General features: G+C 28.6%; 1 protein-coding gene across 2 annotated transcripts; it reads right to left on the reverse strand.

The window, feature by feature from the left end:
• Positions 1-3,239: 3,239 nt before the first annotated feature.
• On the reverse strand, positions 3,240-5,448 carry LOC134834866 (retinol dehydrogenase 14). 2 transcript variants are annotated; one of them, XM_063849663.1, is made up of 2 exons: positions 5,321-5,448; positions 3,240-4,160 (listed from the first exon to the last, which is right to left on the reverse strand). In XM_063849663.1, exon 2 carries the CDS (start codon positions 4,152-4,154, stop codon positions 3,294-3,296), a length of 861 nt encoding a protein of 286 aa, XP_063705733.1. In that variant the 5' UTR covers positions 4,155-4,160; positions 5,321-5,448; the 3' UTR covers positions 3,240-3,293. The 2 variants fall into 2 exon arrangements, with proteins under 2 accessions (XP_063705733.1, XP_063705732.1); XM_063849662.1 differs by lacking the exon at positions 5,321-5,448 and adding an exon at positions 5,005-5,172.
• Between the last annotated feature and the right edge of the window lie 9,811 nt (positions 5,449-15,259).

A 15,259-nucleotide genomic window follows, 5' to 3' on the forward strand; every position in this document is an offset into this window, starting at 1 on the left:
ACGAGGCGTTCAAATTAAATAACGTTAGAACAACAAAAAATATTTTTCAATAAAATTCTGTATCCAATTATTTATTTATTTATTCAAAAATATTGCATATTTTTCCATTTCGCACGCTTTTAGCTGCCTTCATGAAAATTTAAATGTAAAATTCATCAAAAAAATTTAATTTTTAGCATGAAAATTTTGTATTTTCTCATCATTTTGACATTTTTTACGGAAATTCATGGGAAAATATTAAAAATTTATTCAACAATCAACGAAACATCGCCTTTTGAGGTCCTAAATCGACAAAAAACGCTGTTAGAGCTTCGAGCAAATCTCATTAAAATCCTCACAGAGCATGGAAATGGAAAAATTGAAGGAAGATTTTTGCCGCCGCTCGAACCTGATGAACTTTCAAAGTTTTGGACGAAGAAAATGAAGTTTGAAATCGATAGTTTGACGATAACGAAGCTAATTTTTAAGCTAATTGTCTTTAAAATCATCATCAAAGTCGTAATTATCCTATTTTTTATCTTAATAACGCCTTCTTATAAGAATTGGAAGTCATATGAGAAGCAATTTTGGCGAACTTCGACGACTACGGAAGAGCCAGTGACAGAATTAGTCCCTGTGACGACGGAAATTTATGAAATTTGTAAGAAACATGGATGGTATTGTCCGCCCGAGATGGATTCTGAGTACTTTTATGATTATTAAAGGAGTTAAAATTAATAAAAATTAACAAATTTGGTCGATTTTTGTAATTTTCAAATTTTTTTCTTGAAGCACTTTTCAATTTCAGCCTCTTTTCTTGCCTTAATTTAACTTTTTTTTCAATAAAATTTCGTAAAATTTAATTTTTAGTGAATTTTTAGCTAATTTTTTGAACAAATGGGAGAATGTCGTTCGAGCCTCAAAACAAATTTTTCCTTATTTTGGTTTCAACTCACCTTTTTTGTCAAATTTTCGGCAAAGGAATTAATTTTTTGACGAATGAAATAGTTGGTAAGTTTTTTTTCATGTCAAAAATTAAAAAAAAAATAATTTTTTTAAAAATTCTTTCAGATTCTCCTTCTGAGAACCATGAAGAAGCCTTTGGCTACACAGAAACCGTTCATTACGAGCCAATTTTGAACGAATCTGTCATCGCAAGTGGTCGATATCCCGAAAAATTTGGCATTCCGCAACCGCATGACAATTTTGTCATTTATTCGCCGCCAATTCCGTCGAATAATGTGCCGCCCGTGCTGAATCCCGTCATTCCGTCGTACGAAAATGAGCCACAATATCTGAGCGGATTGATGTCGGATATCTGGAAAGGGAACAACGTGAATTACATGACGATCGGAATATTTCTCATAAAAATTATCATTTTTCAAAAGTTGTTGTTGTTCATGGCTGTTTACTGCATCGCGTCGCTACATTGGGCGTTGAAAGACCAAAAAGTGGTAAAAGGACGAACATCCACGGAGGACGATGATGAAGGTGAGTAAGGTGTCTGTCAAAATATTTTTGATGCGTTTTAAGGTTTTTTGGGAAAAATTAATATTAAAAAAATTTTATGTCTGTCTGAATGAAAAGCTATAAAAATTTGAAAAAAAAATTAAATAAAATTAAAAAAATTATGAAAAATGAAAAAATTTGAGAAATTAGTAAAAATTTTTCGAAAATTTAAGCAAAATCATGGAAAATTTATTTTTTATTTATTTTATTTTATTATTATTATTTAAAAGCCTTGAGAAATTGAAAAAAAAAAACAAAATTTAAAAAAAAATTATAAAAGTTCAGAAAATTTATTAAAAATCGAAAAAAATATTCAAAAAATTCTGATATTATTAAGAAAAAAAAAAATAAAAAGTTATCAAAAAATTAAAACATTCTTAGAACTTTTGATAGAAAAATGAAAAAAGCTAAAAAAAACTGAAAAATTATTTAAAAAAAATTAAAATTAATTTAAATGCGACCAAGCTCTTAATGTTTTCCCTCAACACTTTTTTCTTTCAAATTTTTCAACATCTCGTGGGATGCGAATGCGAAAAATATTCATAATTAAATTGAGAAGTTCATTAATAAAATCAAAAAATTTTCTTCATTTTTTTTTTGTATTTTTTTGTTTCAGAATATCTTGAACGGGGTCGCTTTGACGTGTACAACATTTGCAGTGGTAATTGGCTATGAGGCGTCGAGGGAATGGAAATTTTATTTATTTTTTTTTTCGCTAATATTTATTCGCTCGAGTAGTTTCTTTAATTAAAATAAAGAAAAAAAATAAAACCCGTGTAACAAAAATAATTAGATTTTCGGATTTTGTCAATTTTGATAATTTTTTTTATCCTGTGATATTTTTGTCTTTTTTATTTCACGAGTCAAGATAATTTTTGATATGAGATATTTTTTTAAGTAATTTATTTTTTCGTCACAGAGAATTAAAGCTTTATATTAAAATTAATAATTTTTTTTTATTAATTTTTTAATTAAATTTTTTAAATTATTTTTTTTTAATAATTTTTTTAAATTAATTTTTAAAAATATTTTTTAATTATTTTTTTTAAATAATTTTTTTAAATTAATTTTTTAAAAATTATTTTCTTTAATTAAATTTTTTAAATAATTTTGTCACATTAATTTCTTCAAATATTTTTTAAAAAATTAATTGTTCAAGTATTTTTTTATTTAATTTTTTTAAATTATTTTTTTAAATATTTTTTTTAATTATTTTTTTATTACTTAATTTTTAAACATTTTTTAAATGTTTTTTTAATTATTATTTAAAATAATTTTTTTTAAATTGCTTTTTAAATAATTATATTTTTATTCAATTAATTTTTTTAAAAAATATTTTGAATTGAATTTTTTGTCAAAAAACATTTTTGATTAAAAAAACTATTTTTTTAAATTTTTTACTTTAACTCTTTGTTTAAAAACAAACAATATCTCATCTCACAGTCATAAAATTATTTTTTTTTTTAAATAAAAATCATCTAAACACGAGATTCCACAGACATTTGTCAAAAAAAAAAAAACTTGTATAGAAATTAACAAAAAACAAGTTTTTACGGCGCTATTCATCTTCTCGCCTTACGTAAAAGTAACTTTTTTTTTGTTTCTCTTTTTTGTCACACTTTGATATTTTTGTGTCAGTAGGTATCATTATTACGAAATTTCCAATAAAAATGTCTCACTTTTGGGATTTAAATAAAAAAATTTTTTTTTGTAGTACAAAAATATAAAACAAAATATTTATTTCGCCCGTTTTTCTAAATTTTTTAATTAATTAACACTTAAAACCACTTTTTTTTCTGAAAAACTTAAATTTTCGGATCATTTTTTCCGAGTTTCACCATTTTCACGGAGGCATCCCAAAGCAAGGCGTTATCCTTTTCATTCGTCACGTGCTTGTTCAATTTCGTTTCGCGATTGTACTCGTAGTAATTTCCCGAAACGCCATCCAATTGTTCACTGACGGCACAATAAACGCTCGTTTGGCAGCCTTCCCACGCATTTTTGAAGAAACAGTAATTCACGAGTTTCAGTCCGACGCTCAGCGGGAAGGGAACATTTCGCCAAATTCCGGTATCAACGAGACCCGGATGCAAGCAATTTGCCGTAACTCCGGTGCCTTCAAGCCTTTTTGACAGTTCGAGGGTGAACATGATGTTGGCACATTTCGAGGCGTAATACAAGTAAGCGGGCATCGTGCTTGTCGGATTCAAATTTGACAAATTGACCTTGGCAAGTTTGTAAAATGACGATGCGACGACGACAACGCGAGCATTTCCCGTGCGTTTCATGAGGTCGATCAGCAAGTGCGTGAGTAAAAAGGGTCCGTAATGGTTTGTGGCGTACGTCATTTCGATGCCATCTTCGGAAACGCGTTTTTCGAAGGCGCCTCCATAGCCGGCGTTATGCAATAAAACGTCTAAACGCTCTTCGGTGCGATTTATGTCGGCGGCAAAGTCACGCACGGATTTTAGGGAACTCAAATCGACTTTTTTGACGATGACGTTTTTGTTTTTGGTCTCTTTGATGATTTCAGCTTGAACTTCCTTCGCTAAGTCGGTGTTGCGACACGCCATGATGACACGAGCCCCAAGTTGAGCGAGAAATTTGGCAGTTTCTTTGCCGATGCCGGAATTGGCTCCGGTTACAATTACTGTTTTGCCATCCATGCGACGCTGGAAGAGATGAAAATGAAGAAAATTAGTCAAAAATATTTTAATAAAATTAATTTAAATTAAATTAAAAAATTAAAAATATTTTTTTTAAACTTGAAAATTAATTTAAAATTATTTTTTTAATTTTTAAAATATTTTTTCAATTTATTTTTTATTAATATTTTTTAATTTAATTTTTTTTATAATTTATCTTTTGATTTATTTATTTAATTAAATTAAAATTTATTTTTCAATTTTAATTAATTTTTTTTTAAATTATTTCTTTAAAATTAATTATTAAATTAAATAATTCATTTTAAAAATAAATTTAAATTTTTTTTTTATTTTTTATTTTTTTTTATTTTTTTTAATAATAAATTTTTTTTATTATTTATTTTTTTATTATTTTTTTAAAATTATTTTCAACTCATTTTTTAATTTGAATGTTTTATTATTAATTAATATTTTTATTAATATTTTTTTAATAAATCTTTTTTATTTTTAATTTTTAGGTATTTATTTTTTTTAATTTTTTTATTTAATTAATTCTTATTTTTTTATTTATTTTTTTTAATTATTTTTATTTTTTTATTTAATTATTTTTTATTTTTCAAATTATTTATTTAATTAATTTTTTTTAAGAATATGTTTTTAATTTAAATCTTATTTTTATTTCAATTCTTACATTTTTAATTTTTTTTAAATTAATTTTTGACACTGATTTTCACTTAAAACTCTTATTTTTTCATATTTTTTGGTTCAAAAAAATAATTAATTTTTATTTTCTCATATTAAAGAATTTAGTTAATTTATGTAAAAAAAATAATTTTTTGTGTACGTGGACCGCAATAAAAAAAAATCTTACCCGTGGATGAAATTTTCTAGTTTTAACAGACGAAATAAATCGAACACAAAGAGCAAATAAAAAAATCGATGCAATTTTCAATGCAATGTAATTTTCACCGCCTCTCATAAAAGGCAAAAACCAATCGTGTGTCGGAAGAGCCATCAAAAAAAAAATATTTTTCAACTAAAAATCACTTCCGAACTCTTTCTTTGCCAAAGTCACACTTAAAACTGACGAAATTTGATGCAAATAAAACTTTTTCGCTGATGATCATTTTTTTTACATAACGAGTTTTGTAAAAAAAAAATGAATAAATTTAACCAAAAAAGCTTACCTTAGCATGGAAGAGACGTGTTTTTGATGCCGAATAGAACCGCAGATACAAAAACAGCAAAAATAATCCAAAGATTTTTGTGCCGGTGTAACTGTCAGTAGCATCGTGCCATGGAAGTTGATACCCAAAAAGTGTTATCATCATCTTGAATGGTCTGAAAAGAGATAAAAAATTATTATTTTTGGGATTTTAACAGATTTTGGTGAAACAGAGCGAAAGTTTTCGTCTTGTTGTGTGATCGATCGCCTAAAAACGCGTAAATTATGCAAATTTTTGTCTAATACACGAACTAAAAGCTTAGTTAGTGGCTAAATTTTGGCAAATGATCCGGCAAAAGATGTCACTGTTCGCGAAATTTTACGAAAAAGGGTGTCCGTGTACCGGATGATCGCGATTTTTGATGCGAATTTGATGAAACCAGTCAACTTTTTGCGGTTTATTGATGAAATTCGATCCGCTTGCACGAAAAACTTGTAAGTCAGCGATTGAAAGTTCGTTTAAAATATTTTTTGGTTGCTTTTATTTAAATTTTTGGATCGTCTTCTGTTAATTTGACCATTTTAACGGACTCTTCCCACAATTTGCGGTTCCTTTCTTCATTCGTTACCTTCGCAAGTAGCTTTTTGGGTCTCATTTCGGAGAAATATCCGCCACTGATGTCTTCCCATTCGTCACTTATGGCACAACTAAGGGTCATCTGGGCTCCAGCATGCGGCGTCAAGAAGAATCTCCGAATAAAATTCATCAAATACGTCAAGGGCCATGGAGTGTGACGCCAAATTCCGGTATCAACCATGCCGGGATGCAAACAATTCGCAGTAATTCCGCTGCCTTTGAGTCTTTTGGCGAGTTCCAGCGTGAACATGATGTTGGCATTTTTGGATGAGTAATAAAGGAACATCGGGATTCCTTTTAGGGGGTTCAAATTTTTCAAACTTAACGATCCGAAGCGATATAATTCCGAGGCGACAACGACAATTCGGGATTTTTCTGTTGTACGAAGAACGGGCATCAAGAGGTGAGTTAGCAGAAAAGGTCCGTAATGATTTGTTGCCATTGTGAGTTCGATTCCGTCTTCGCTGATGCATTTTTTGAAGGCATTTCCGTAACCGGCGTTGTGGATGAGGATGTCTAAACGGGATTCGTGAGCGAGGAAGTCGGCGGCAAATTGACGAATTGACTTGAAAGAGCTCAGATCAAGTTTGTACACGAAGATTTCTTTGTTTTTGCTGAATTCGACGATTTCATCTATTTTTGCAAAATGTTGAAAGGTAAGAATTTTTAATTATTTTAATTATTAATATTTTTTTTTAAATTAGTTTTTAAATATTTTAAAATTTTTTTACGAAAAAATTATAAAAATGTTCAAAATTTGATAAAATTAAATTTTTAAGCAATTTATATTTTAAAAATCAAGCCAATACAAAAAAAATATTTTTTTAATTTCACAAACCCTTTAAAAAAAATTTTGAAAAATATGAAATAGTACAAAAAAAAAAATAGAAATTCTTTATAAAATTTTTTAAAAATTTTGTTAATTTTTGTAGAAAAACTCTGAAGTGTGAATATTTTTTTTACAAAATTGAAAATTTTTATATTTTTTTTTTTTTTTTTAAATTTTTATTTTTTTTTAATTTGTTAATTTTTAATTATTTTGATTTTTTTTTAGAAAAAAATAATTTGTTAAAATTAGATAAAATTTTAATTTTCAAGAAAAATTAAAAAAAGAATGTTCAAAAGTCAAACTTTACTCATATAGAATTTTTAAAAAGATTTTTCTAATTTTTTACTTAAACTTTTAAAAAATATTTTTCATTTATTAGGTATATAATCGAACATTTTTTTTTTAATTTTTTTAATTTATTTTTTTTTACTCAATTTAAGAAAATTTTGAATTATTATTGATTTTATTTATTTTAATTTTTTTTATTAAAATTTAATTTTTTTTTAAATTTTTAAAAAATTTACTTAATTAAAATTCATATTTAATTTTTATTATTTATTAAATAATTTTTGATTAATATTTTTGGCTTAAAAATTTAAATTTTATCAAAAAAAATATTTTTTTTTTTCAATTTTATTTTTCAAAAATTTTTCTGTAAACTGAAAATTTAAAAAAAAATTAACTCAAAATACTTAACAAACCTTTGGCTTTATGAGCCTCTGCCATATTTCGGCAAGCCATGATCACGCGACAACCCCTTTTTGCCATTTCCTTAACCGTTTCCTTTCCGATGCCGCTATTGCAGCCCGTAACAATTGCTACTTTTCCATCGAGACGTTTCTGAATGTTCAATTTTTTTCAATAAATTTCTTTTACAAAACAAACGCGTTACTTTATTCTTTTGCAAAAATTCAATTTTTAACAGAAATCATTAAAAATTGAATTTATCAAAAGAAAAAATTACGCGTTTAGTTTCTTTTAGCAAAGAAATTTTTAAAAATTACCTTTGAGAAAAAAATTCGCGGCTTCATCTGCGATTGAAACCGAATCGCAAGGAACAAAATAATCAACACAATAATTTTCACACTTGGCCAATTCGACCAATGATCGTAAATTCCGGGGATCCAAAAGGGACCCCATTGCCATTCAGTCCAAGGGAAACCCACTAAATAGAGACAAAATTATTTTTTTTCTTTAAATTCCAAGATTTCTCAAGATTTTGATTCGCACCATTTGTGAATATTAATTGAAATTCATTGTTTTAATAATTAGGTGATATTGCAGGTAATTGAATTTTGTTATGAAAATTATAAATAATTTAATTTGAAACAACAACATGTCAAGCAATTGTTGCTTATTAGAGGTGACCTTGGTACCACAAACCTTCAAACAACTTGCCGAACCGTTACATTAAATCTCCCTTTTTAATTTGAGACAACTTTCGGATCTTTCTCAATGTCTTAGCGTAATAATTTTTTATAATGTTTAATAAAAAAAAATTACATAACTCCGTCTCATACGCCAAGCACGTGAATTAACCAATTTTTGTTTTGTTGTTATTATTTGTAACAGTAAAAAAAAAGATGAAACCAGTTTTGAACCAATTTTTTGATGAATGAACGGAATGCATTCTACTATCCATTTTTTGTTAGTTTTGGCATGTTGATGAGATGCCGTGATGATAAATATTTATGTTTGAACTGTCTGTTAGTTTAATTTTGCAAACAGGTTTGACAAATTTTTGTTGCCAATGTCAGATGAGGGTCGTCTCCGTTTAATTTTTATTTTTTAAATCCAGAAGTTCTCCAAAAATGATGATTTTAATTAAAATTATGTAACTTATTTTAATTATTTTTAAATTATTTCCGAACTTTTCATGCAATTATGACAAAAAACGACGAATAATTATTAACAAGAGACACTTTCGCTTCTGTTTCGTCAGTTTTTACGTTACTTACTTTTCTTTTCAAATGATTTATCTACGCGCTAAATAGTTTGGTAATAACTTTGATTTAACTTTCGTTGTCTTCGCGCACGACTTGAACCACGGTCGATGATCAACTGAAAGCCAAAAGTTATTTTTTGAACAAGAGATTTAATTAACGTCATATAATAATACGAAAAAAAAAACTAACACAGTCAAATGGATTTTTTTTTGGGTTTGCTTCAACCAAGAGATGTTGTGTGCATAAGGCAGTGAATGAACATTACTCGTGTTTAGGTAAAAAAAAATCAACAATGTAGTATGTTGACCGTTATGTGTTTGTCTAAGCAGCTGGTTGTGACGTCGCGTCGTTGTTGTAAGTAATGGATCGGTGAGTGAAATGAAGTTAAAGACATTCGTGGGAGAAATTTGGGTTCATAGGTTTTTGATGGTCTGTCTGTCAATATTTTTTAATTTTTTTAAAATCAAATTTAATAATTTTTATATTAGTTTGAATTATTTCTGTACTTTTGTAAAAAAAATTAGTGAGATTAGCGAATTCTCATTGGTTTTATTAATGACTTTTTTTAATTAGTATTAACGTCCGAAGTTTTCAAAATCGAGTCGACTAACTCCGTGCTAAACTACAATTTTTTGGAAGTCGACTCTATCAAAACTCCAAATTTAAAAAAAAATTATATTTGAATCTATATTATTTTCTTCTATTTTTTAACACAAATATCAAAAATAATTTAGAATTCGTGTTTTTATGATGTTACTTTAAATTTAGGTAAAAATTTAAAAGACAAATTGATGAAAATCTCTAATAATTATGCCCTCATAATAAGAGGATTTTGACTTAAATTTTTTTTCATCATTTTTTTTTGCTAACATCTTTAAACGGCTCCTGTACATCGAAAACGCAAAATTTAGAAAAAGTCCAAAACAAAAGTTGTTTCTAATGCCAAAATCTTCAATTTGAGACGGAGAACCGTGATCTACAAAAGTTGAAAAAATTTTGAAAAATCGGTATGTGAGCCCTCATAATAAGAGGATTTTGACTTAAATTTTTTTTAATCAATTTTTTTCGCTAACATCTTTAAATGGCTCCTGTACATCGAAAACGCAAAATTTTGAAAAAGTCCAAAACAAAAGTTGTTTCTAATGCCAAAATCTTCAATTTGAGACGGAGAACCGTGATCTACAAAAGTTGAAAAAATTTTGAAAAATCGGTATGTGAGCCCTCATAATAAGAGGATTTTGACTTAATTTTTTTTTAATCAATTTTTTTCGCTAACATCTTTAAATGGCTCCTGTACATCGAAAACGCAAAATTTTGAAAAAGTCCAAAACAAAAGTTGTTTCTAATGCCAAAATCTTCAATTTGAGACGGAGAACCGTGATCTACAAAAGTTGAAAAAATTTTGAAAAATCGGTATGTGAGCCCTCATAATAAGAGGATTTTGACTTAAATTTTTTTTAATCAATTTTTTTCGCTAACATCTTTAAATGGCTCCTGTACATCGAAAACGCAAAATTTTGAAAAAGTCCAAAACAAAAGTTGTTTCTAATGCCAAAATCTTCAATTTGAGACGGAGAACCGTGATCTACAAAAGTTGAAAAAATTTTGAAAAATCGGTATGTGAGCCCTCATAATAAGAGGATTTTGACTTAAATTTTTTTTAATCAATTTTTTTCGCTAACATCTTTAAATGGCTCCTGTACATCGAAAACGCAAAATTTTGAAAAAGTCCAAAACAAAAGTTGTTTCTAATGCCAAAACCTTCAATTTGAGACGGAGAACCGTGATCTAGCTTAATTTTGAAAAATCGGTATGTGAGCCCTCATAATAAGAGGATTTTGACTTAAATTTTTTTTAATCAATTTTTTTCGCTAACATCTTTAAATGGCTCCTGTACATCGAAAACGCAAAATTTAGAAAAAGTCCAAAACAAAAGTTGTTTCTAATGCCAAAACCTTCAATTTGAGACGGAGAACCGTGATCTAGCTTAATTTTGAAAAATCGGTATGTGAGCCCTCATAATAAGAGGATTTTGACTTAAATTTTTTTTCATCAATTTTTTTTGCTAACATCTTTAAATGGCTCCTGTACATCGAAAACGCAAAATTTAGAAAAAGTCCAAAACAAAAGTTGTTTCTAATGCCAAAACCTTCAATCTGAGACGGAGAACCGTGATCTAGCTTAATTTTGAAAAATCGGTATGTGAGCCCTCATAATAAGAGGATTTTGACTTAAATTTTTTTCATCAATTTTTTTTGCTAACATCTTTAAATGGCTCCTGTACATCGAAAACGCAAAATTTAGAAAAAGTCCAAAACAAAAGTTGTTTCTAATGCCAAAACCTTCAATTTGAGACGGAGAACCGTGATCTAGCTTAATTTTGAAAAATCGGTATGTGAGCCCTCATAATAAGAGGATTTTGACTTAAATTTTTTTTAATCAATTTTTTTCGCTAACATCTTTAAATGGCTCCTGTACATCGAAAACGCAAAATTTAGAAAAAGTCCAAAACAAAAGTTGTTTCTAATGCCAAAACCTTCAATTTGAGACGGAGAACCGTGATCTAGCTTAATTTTGAAAAATCGGTATGTGAGCCCTCATAGTAAGAGGATTTTGACTTAAATTTTTTTTAATCAATTTTTTTCGCTAACATCTTTAAATGGCTCCTGTACATCGAAAACGCAAAATTTAGAAAAAGTCCAAAACAAAAGTTGTTTCTAATGCCAAAACCTTCAATTTGAGACGGAGAACCGTGATCTAGCTTAATTTTGAAAAATCGGTATGTGAGCCCTCATAATAAGAGGATTTTGACTTAAATTTTTTTTAATCAATTTTTTTCGCTAACATCTTTAAACGGCTCCTGTACATCGAAAACGCAAAATTTAGAAAAAGTCCAAAACAAAAGTTGTTTCTAATGCCAAAACCTTCAATTTGAGACGGAGAACCGTGATCTAGCTTAATTTTGAAAAATCGGTATGTGAGCCCTCATAATAAGAGGATTTTGACTTAAATTTTTTTTCATCAATTTTTTTTGCTAACATCTTTAAACGGCTCCTGTACATCGAAAACGCAAAATTTAGAAAAAGTCCAAAACAAAAGTTGTTTCTAATGCCAAAACCTTCAATTTGAGACGGAGAACCGTGATCTAGCTTAATTTTGAAAAATCGGTATGTGAGCCCTCATAATAAGAGGATTTTGACTTAAATTTTTTTTAATCAATTTTTTTCGCTAACATCTTTAAATGGCTCCTGTACATCGAAAACGCAAAATTTAGAAAAAGTCCAAAACAAAAGTTGTTTCTAATGTTAAAATCTTCAATTTGAGACGGAGAACCGTGATCTTGCTTAATTTTGAAAAATCGGTATGTTAGCCCTCATAATAAGAGGATTTTGACTTAAATTTTTTTAATCAATTTTTTTCGCTAACATCTTTAAATGGCTCCTGTACATCGAAAACGCAAAATTTAGAAAAAGTCCAAAACAAAAGTTGTTTCTAATGCCAAAACCTTCAATTTGAGCTGGAGAACCGTAATCTACAAAAGTTGAAAAAATTTTGAAAAATCGGTATGTGAGCCCTCATAATAAGAGGATTTTGACTTAAATTTTTTTTAATCAATTTTTTTCGCTAACATCTTTAAATGGCTCCTGTACATCGAAAACGCAAAATTTTGAAAAAGTCCAAAACAAAAGTTGTTTCTAATGCCAAAACCTTCAATTTGAGACGGAGAACCGTGATCTAGCTTAATTTTGAAAAATCGGTATGTGAGCCCTCATAATAAGAGGATTTTGACTTAAATTTTTTTTAATCAATTTTTTTCGCTAACATCTTTAAATGGCTCCTGTACATCGAAAACGCAAAATTTAGAAAAAGTCCAAAACAAAAGTTGTTTCTAATGCCAAAACCTTCAATTTGAGACGGAGAACCGTGATCTAGCTTAATTTTGAAAAATCGGTATGTGAGCCCTCATAATAAGAGGATTTTGACTTAAATTTTTTTTAATCAATTTTTTTCGCTAACATCTTTAAATGGCTCCTGTACATCGAAAACGCAAAATTTAGAAAAAGTCCAAAACAAAAGTTGTTTCTAATGCCAAAACCTTCAATTTGAGACGGAGAACCGTGATCTAGCTTAATTTTGAAAAATCGGTATGTGAGCCCTCATAATAAGAGGATTTTGACTTAAATTTTTTTTAATCAATTTTTTTCGCTAACATCTTTAAATGGCTCCTGTACATCGAAAACGCAAAATTTAGAAAAAGTCCAAAACAAAAGTTGTTTCTAATGCCAAAACCTTCAATTTGAGACGGAGAACCGTAATCTAGCTTAATTTTGAAAAATCGGTATGTGAGCCCTCATAATAAGAGGATTTTGACTTAAATTTTTTTTAATCAATTTTTTTCGCTAACATCTTTAAACGGCTCCTGTACATCGAAAACGCAAAATTTAGAAAAAGTCCAAAACAAAAGTTGTTTCTAATGCCAAAACCTTCAATTTGAGACGGAGAACCGTGATCTAGCTTAATTTTGAAAAATCGGTATGTGAGCCCTCATAATAAGAGGATTTTGACTTAAATTTTTTTTAATCAATTTTTTTCGCTAACATCTTTAAACGGCTCCTGTACATCGAAAACGCAAAATTTAGAAAAAGTCCAAAACAAAAGTTGTTTCTAATGCCAAAACCTTCAATTTGAGACGGAGAACCGTGATCTAGCTTAATTTTGAAAAATCGGTATGTGAGCCCTCATAATAAGAGGATTTTGACTTAAATTTTTTTTCATCAATTTTTTTCGCTAACATCTTTAAATGGCTCCTGTACATCGAAAACGCAAAATTTAGAAAAAGTCCAAAACAAAAGTTGTTTCTAATGCCAAAACCTTCAATTTGAGACGGAGAACCGTGATCTAGCTTAATTTTGAAAAAATCTTGAAAAATCGGTATGTGAGCCCTCATAATAAGAGGATTTTGACTTAAATTTTTTTTAATCAATTTTTTTCGCTAACATCTTTAAACGGCTCCTGTACATCGAAAACGCAAAATTTAGAAAAAGTCCAAAACAAAAGTTGTTTCTAATGCCAAAACCTTCAATTTGAGACGGAGAACCGTGATCTAGCTTAATTTTGAAAAATCGGTATGTGAGCCCTCATAATAAGAGGATTTTGACTTAAATTTTTTTTAATCAATTTTTTTCGCTAACATCTTTAAATGGCTCCTGTACATCGAAAACGCAAAATTTAGAAAAAGTCCAAAACAAAAGTTGTTTCTAATGCCAAAACCTTCAATTTGAGACGGAGAACCGTAATCTAGCTTAATTTTGAAAAATCGGTATGTGAGCCCTCATAATAAGAGGATTTTGACTTAAATTTTTTTTAATCAATTTTTTTCGCTAACATCTTTAAACGGCTCCTGTACATCGAAAACGCAAAATTTAGAAAAAGTCCAAAACAAAAGTTGTTTCTAATGCCAAAACCTTCAATTTGAGACGGAGAACCGTGATCTAGCTTAATTTTGAAAAATCGGTATGTGAGCCCTCATAATAAGAGGATTTTGACTTAAATTTTTTTTCATCAATTTTTTTCGCTAACATCTTTAAACGGCTCCTGTACATCGAAAACGCAAAATTTAGAAAAAGTCCAAAACAAAAGTTGTTTCTAATGCCAAAACCTTCAATTTGAGACGGAGAACCGTGATCTAGCTTAATTTTGAAAAATCGGTATGTGAGCCCTCATAACTCAAGAGGATTTTGACTTAAATTTTTTTTCATCAATTTTTTTCGCTAACATCTTTAAATGGCTCCTGTACATCGAAAACGCAAAATTTAGAAAAAGTCCAAAACAAAAGTTGTTTCTAATGCCAAAACCTTCAATTTGAGACGGAGAACCGTGATCTAGCTTAATTTTGAAAAATCGGTATGTGAGCCCTCATAATAAGAGGATTTTGACTTAAATTTTTTTTCATCAATTTTTTTCGCTAACATCTTTAAATGGCTCCTGTACATCGAAAACGCAAAATTTAGAAAACGTCCAAAACAAAAGTTGTTTCTAATGCCAAAACCTTCAATTTGAGACGCAGAACGCTGATCTCACTCAATCTTCAAAAATGGGTATGTGAGCCCTCATAATAAGAGGATTTTGACTTAAATTTTTTTTCATCAATTTTTTTCGCTAACATCTTTAAATGGCTCCTGTACATCGAAAACGCAAAATTTAGAAAAAGTCCAATACAAAAGTTGTTTCTAATGCCAAAACCTTCAATTTGAGACGGAGAACCGTGATCTAGCTTAATTTTGAAAAATCGGTATGTGAGCCCTCATAATAAGAGGATTTTGACTTAAATTTTTTTTAATCAATTTTTTTCGCTAACATCTTTAAATGGCTCCTGTACATCGAAAACGCAAAATTTAGAAAAAGTCCAAAACAAAAGTTGTTTCTAATGCCAAAACCTTCAATTTGAGACGGAGAACCGTAATCTAGCTTAATTTTGAAAAATCGGTATGTGAGCCCTCATAATAAGAGGATTTTGACTTAAATTTTTTTTAATCAATTTTTTTCGCT

This window comes from Culicoides brevitarsis, chromosome 3 (genome assembly GCF_036172545.1).
Source record: "Culicoides brevitarsis isolate CSIRO-B50_1 chromosome 3, AGI_CSIRO_Cbre_v1, whole genome shotgun sequence".
Classification (NCBI taxonomy): Eukaryota; Metazoa; Arthropoda; class Insecta; order Diptera; family Ceratopogonidae; genus Culicoides; species Culicoides brevitarsis.

Coding starts and splice junctions, on each gene's coding strand:
- LOC134834866 (XM_063849662.1), bottom strand. CDS start 5,148: ATGGCTCTTCCGACACACGATTGGTTTTTGCCTTTTATGAGAGGCGGT. Junction 4,161..5,004: donor CTAGAAAATTTCATCCACGG/GTAAGATTTTTT, acceptor CATCTCTTCCAG/CGTCGCATGGATGGCAAAAC.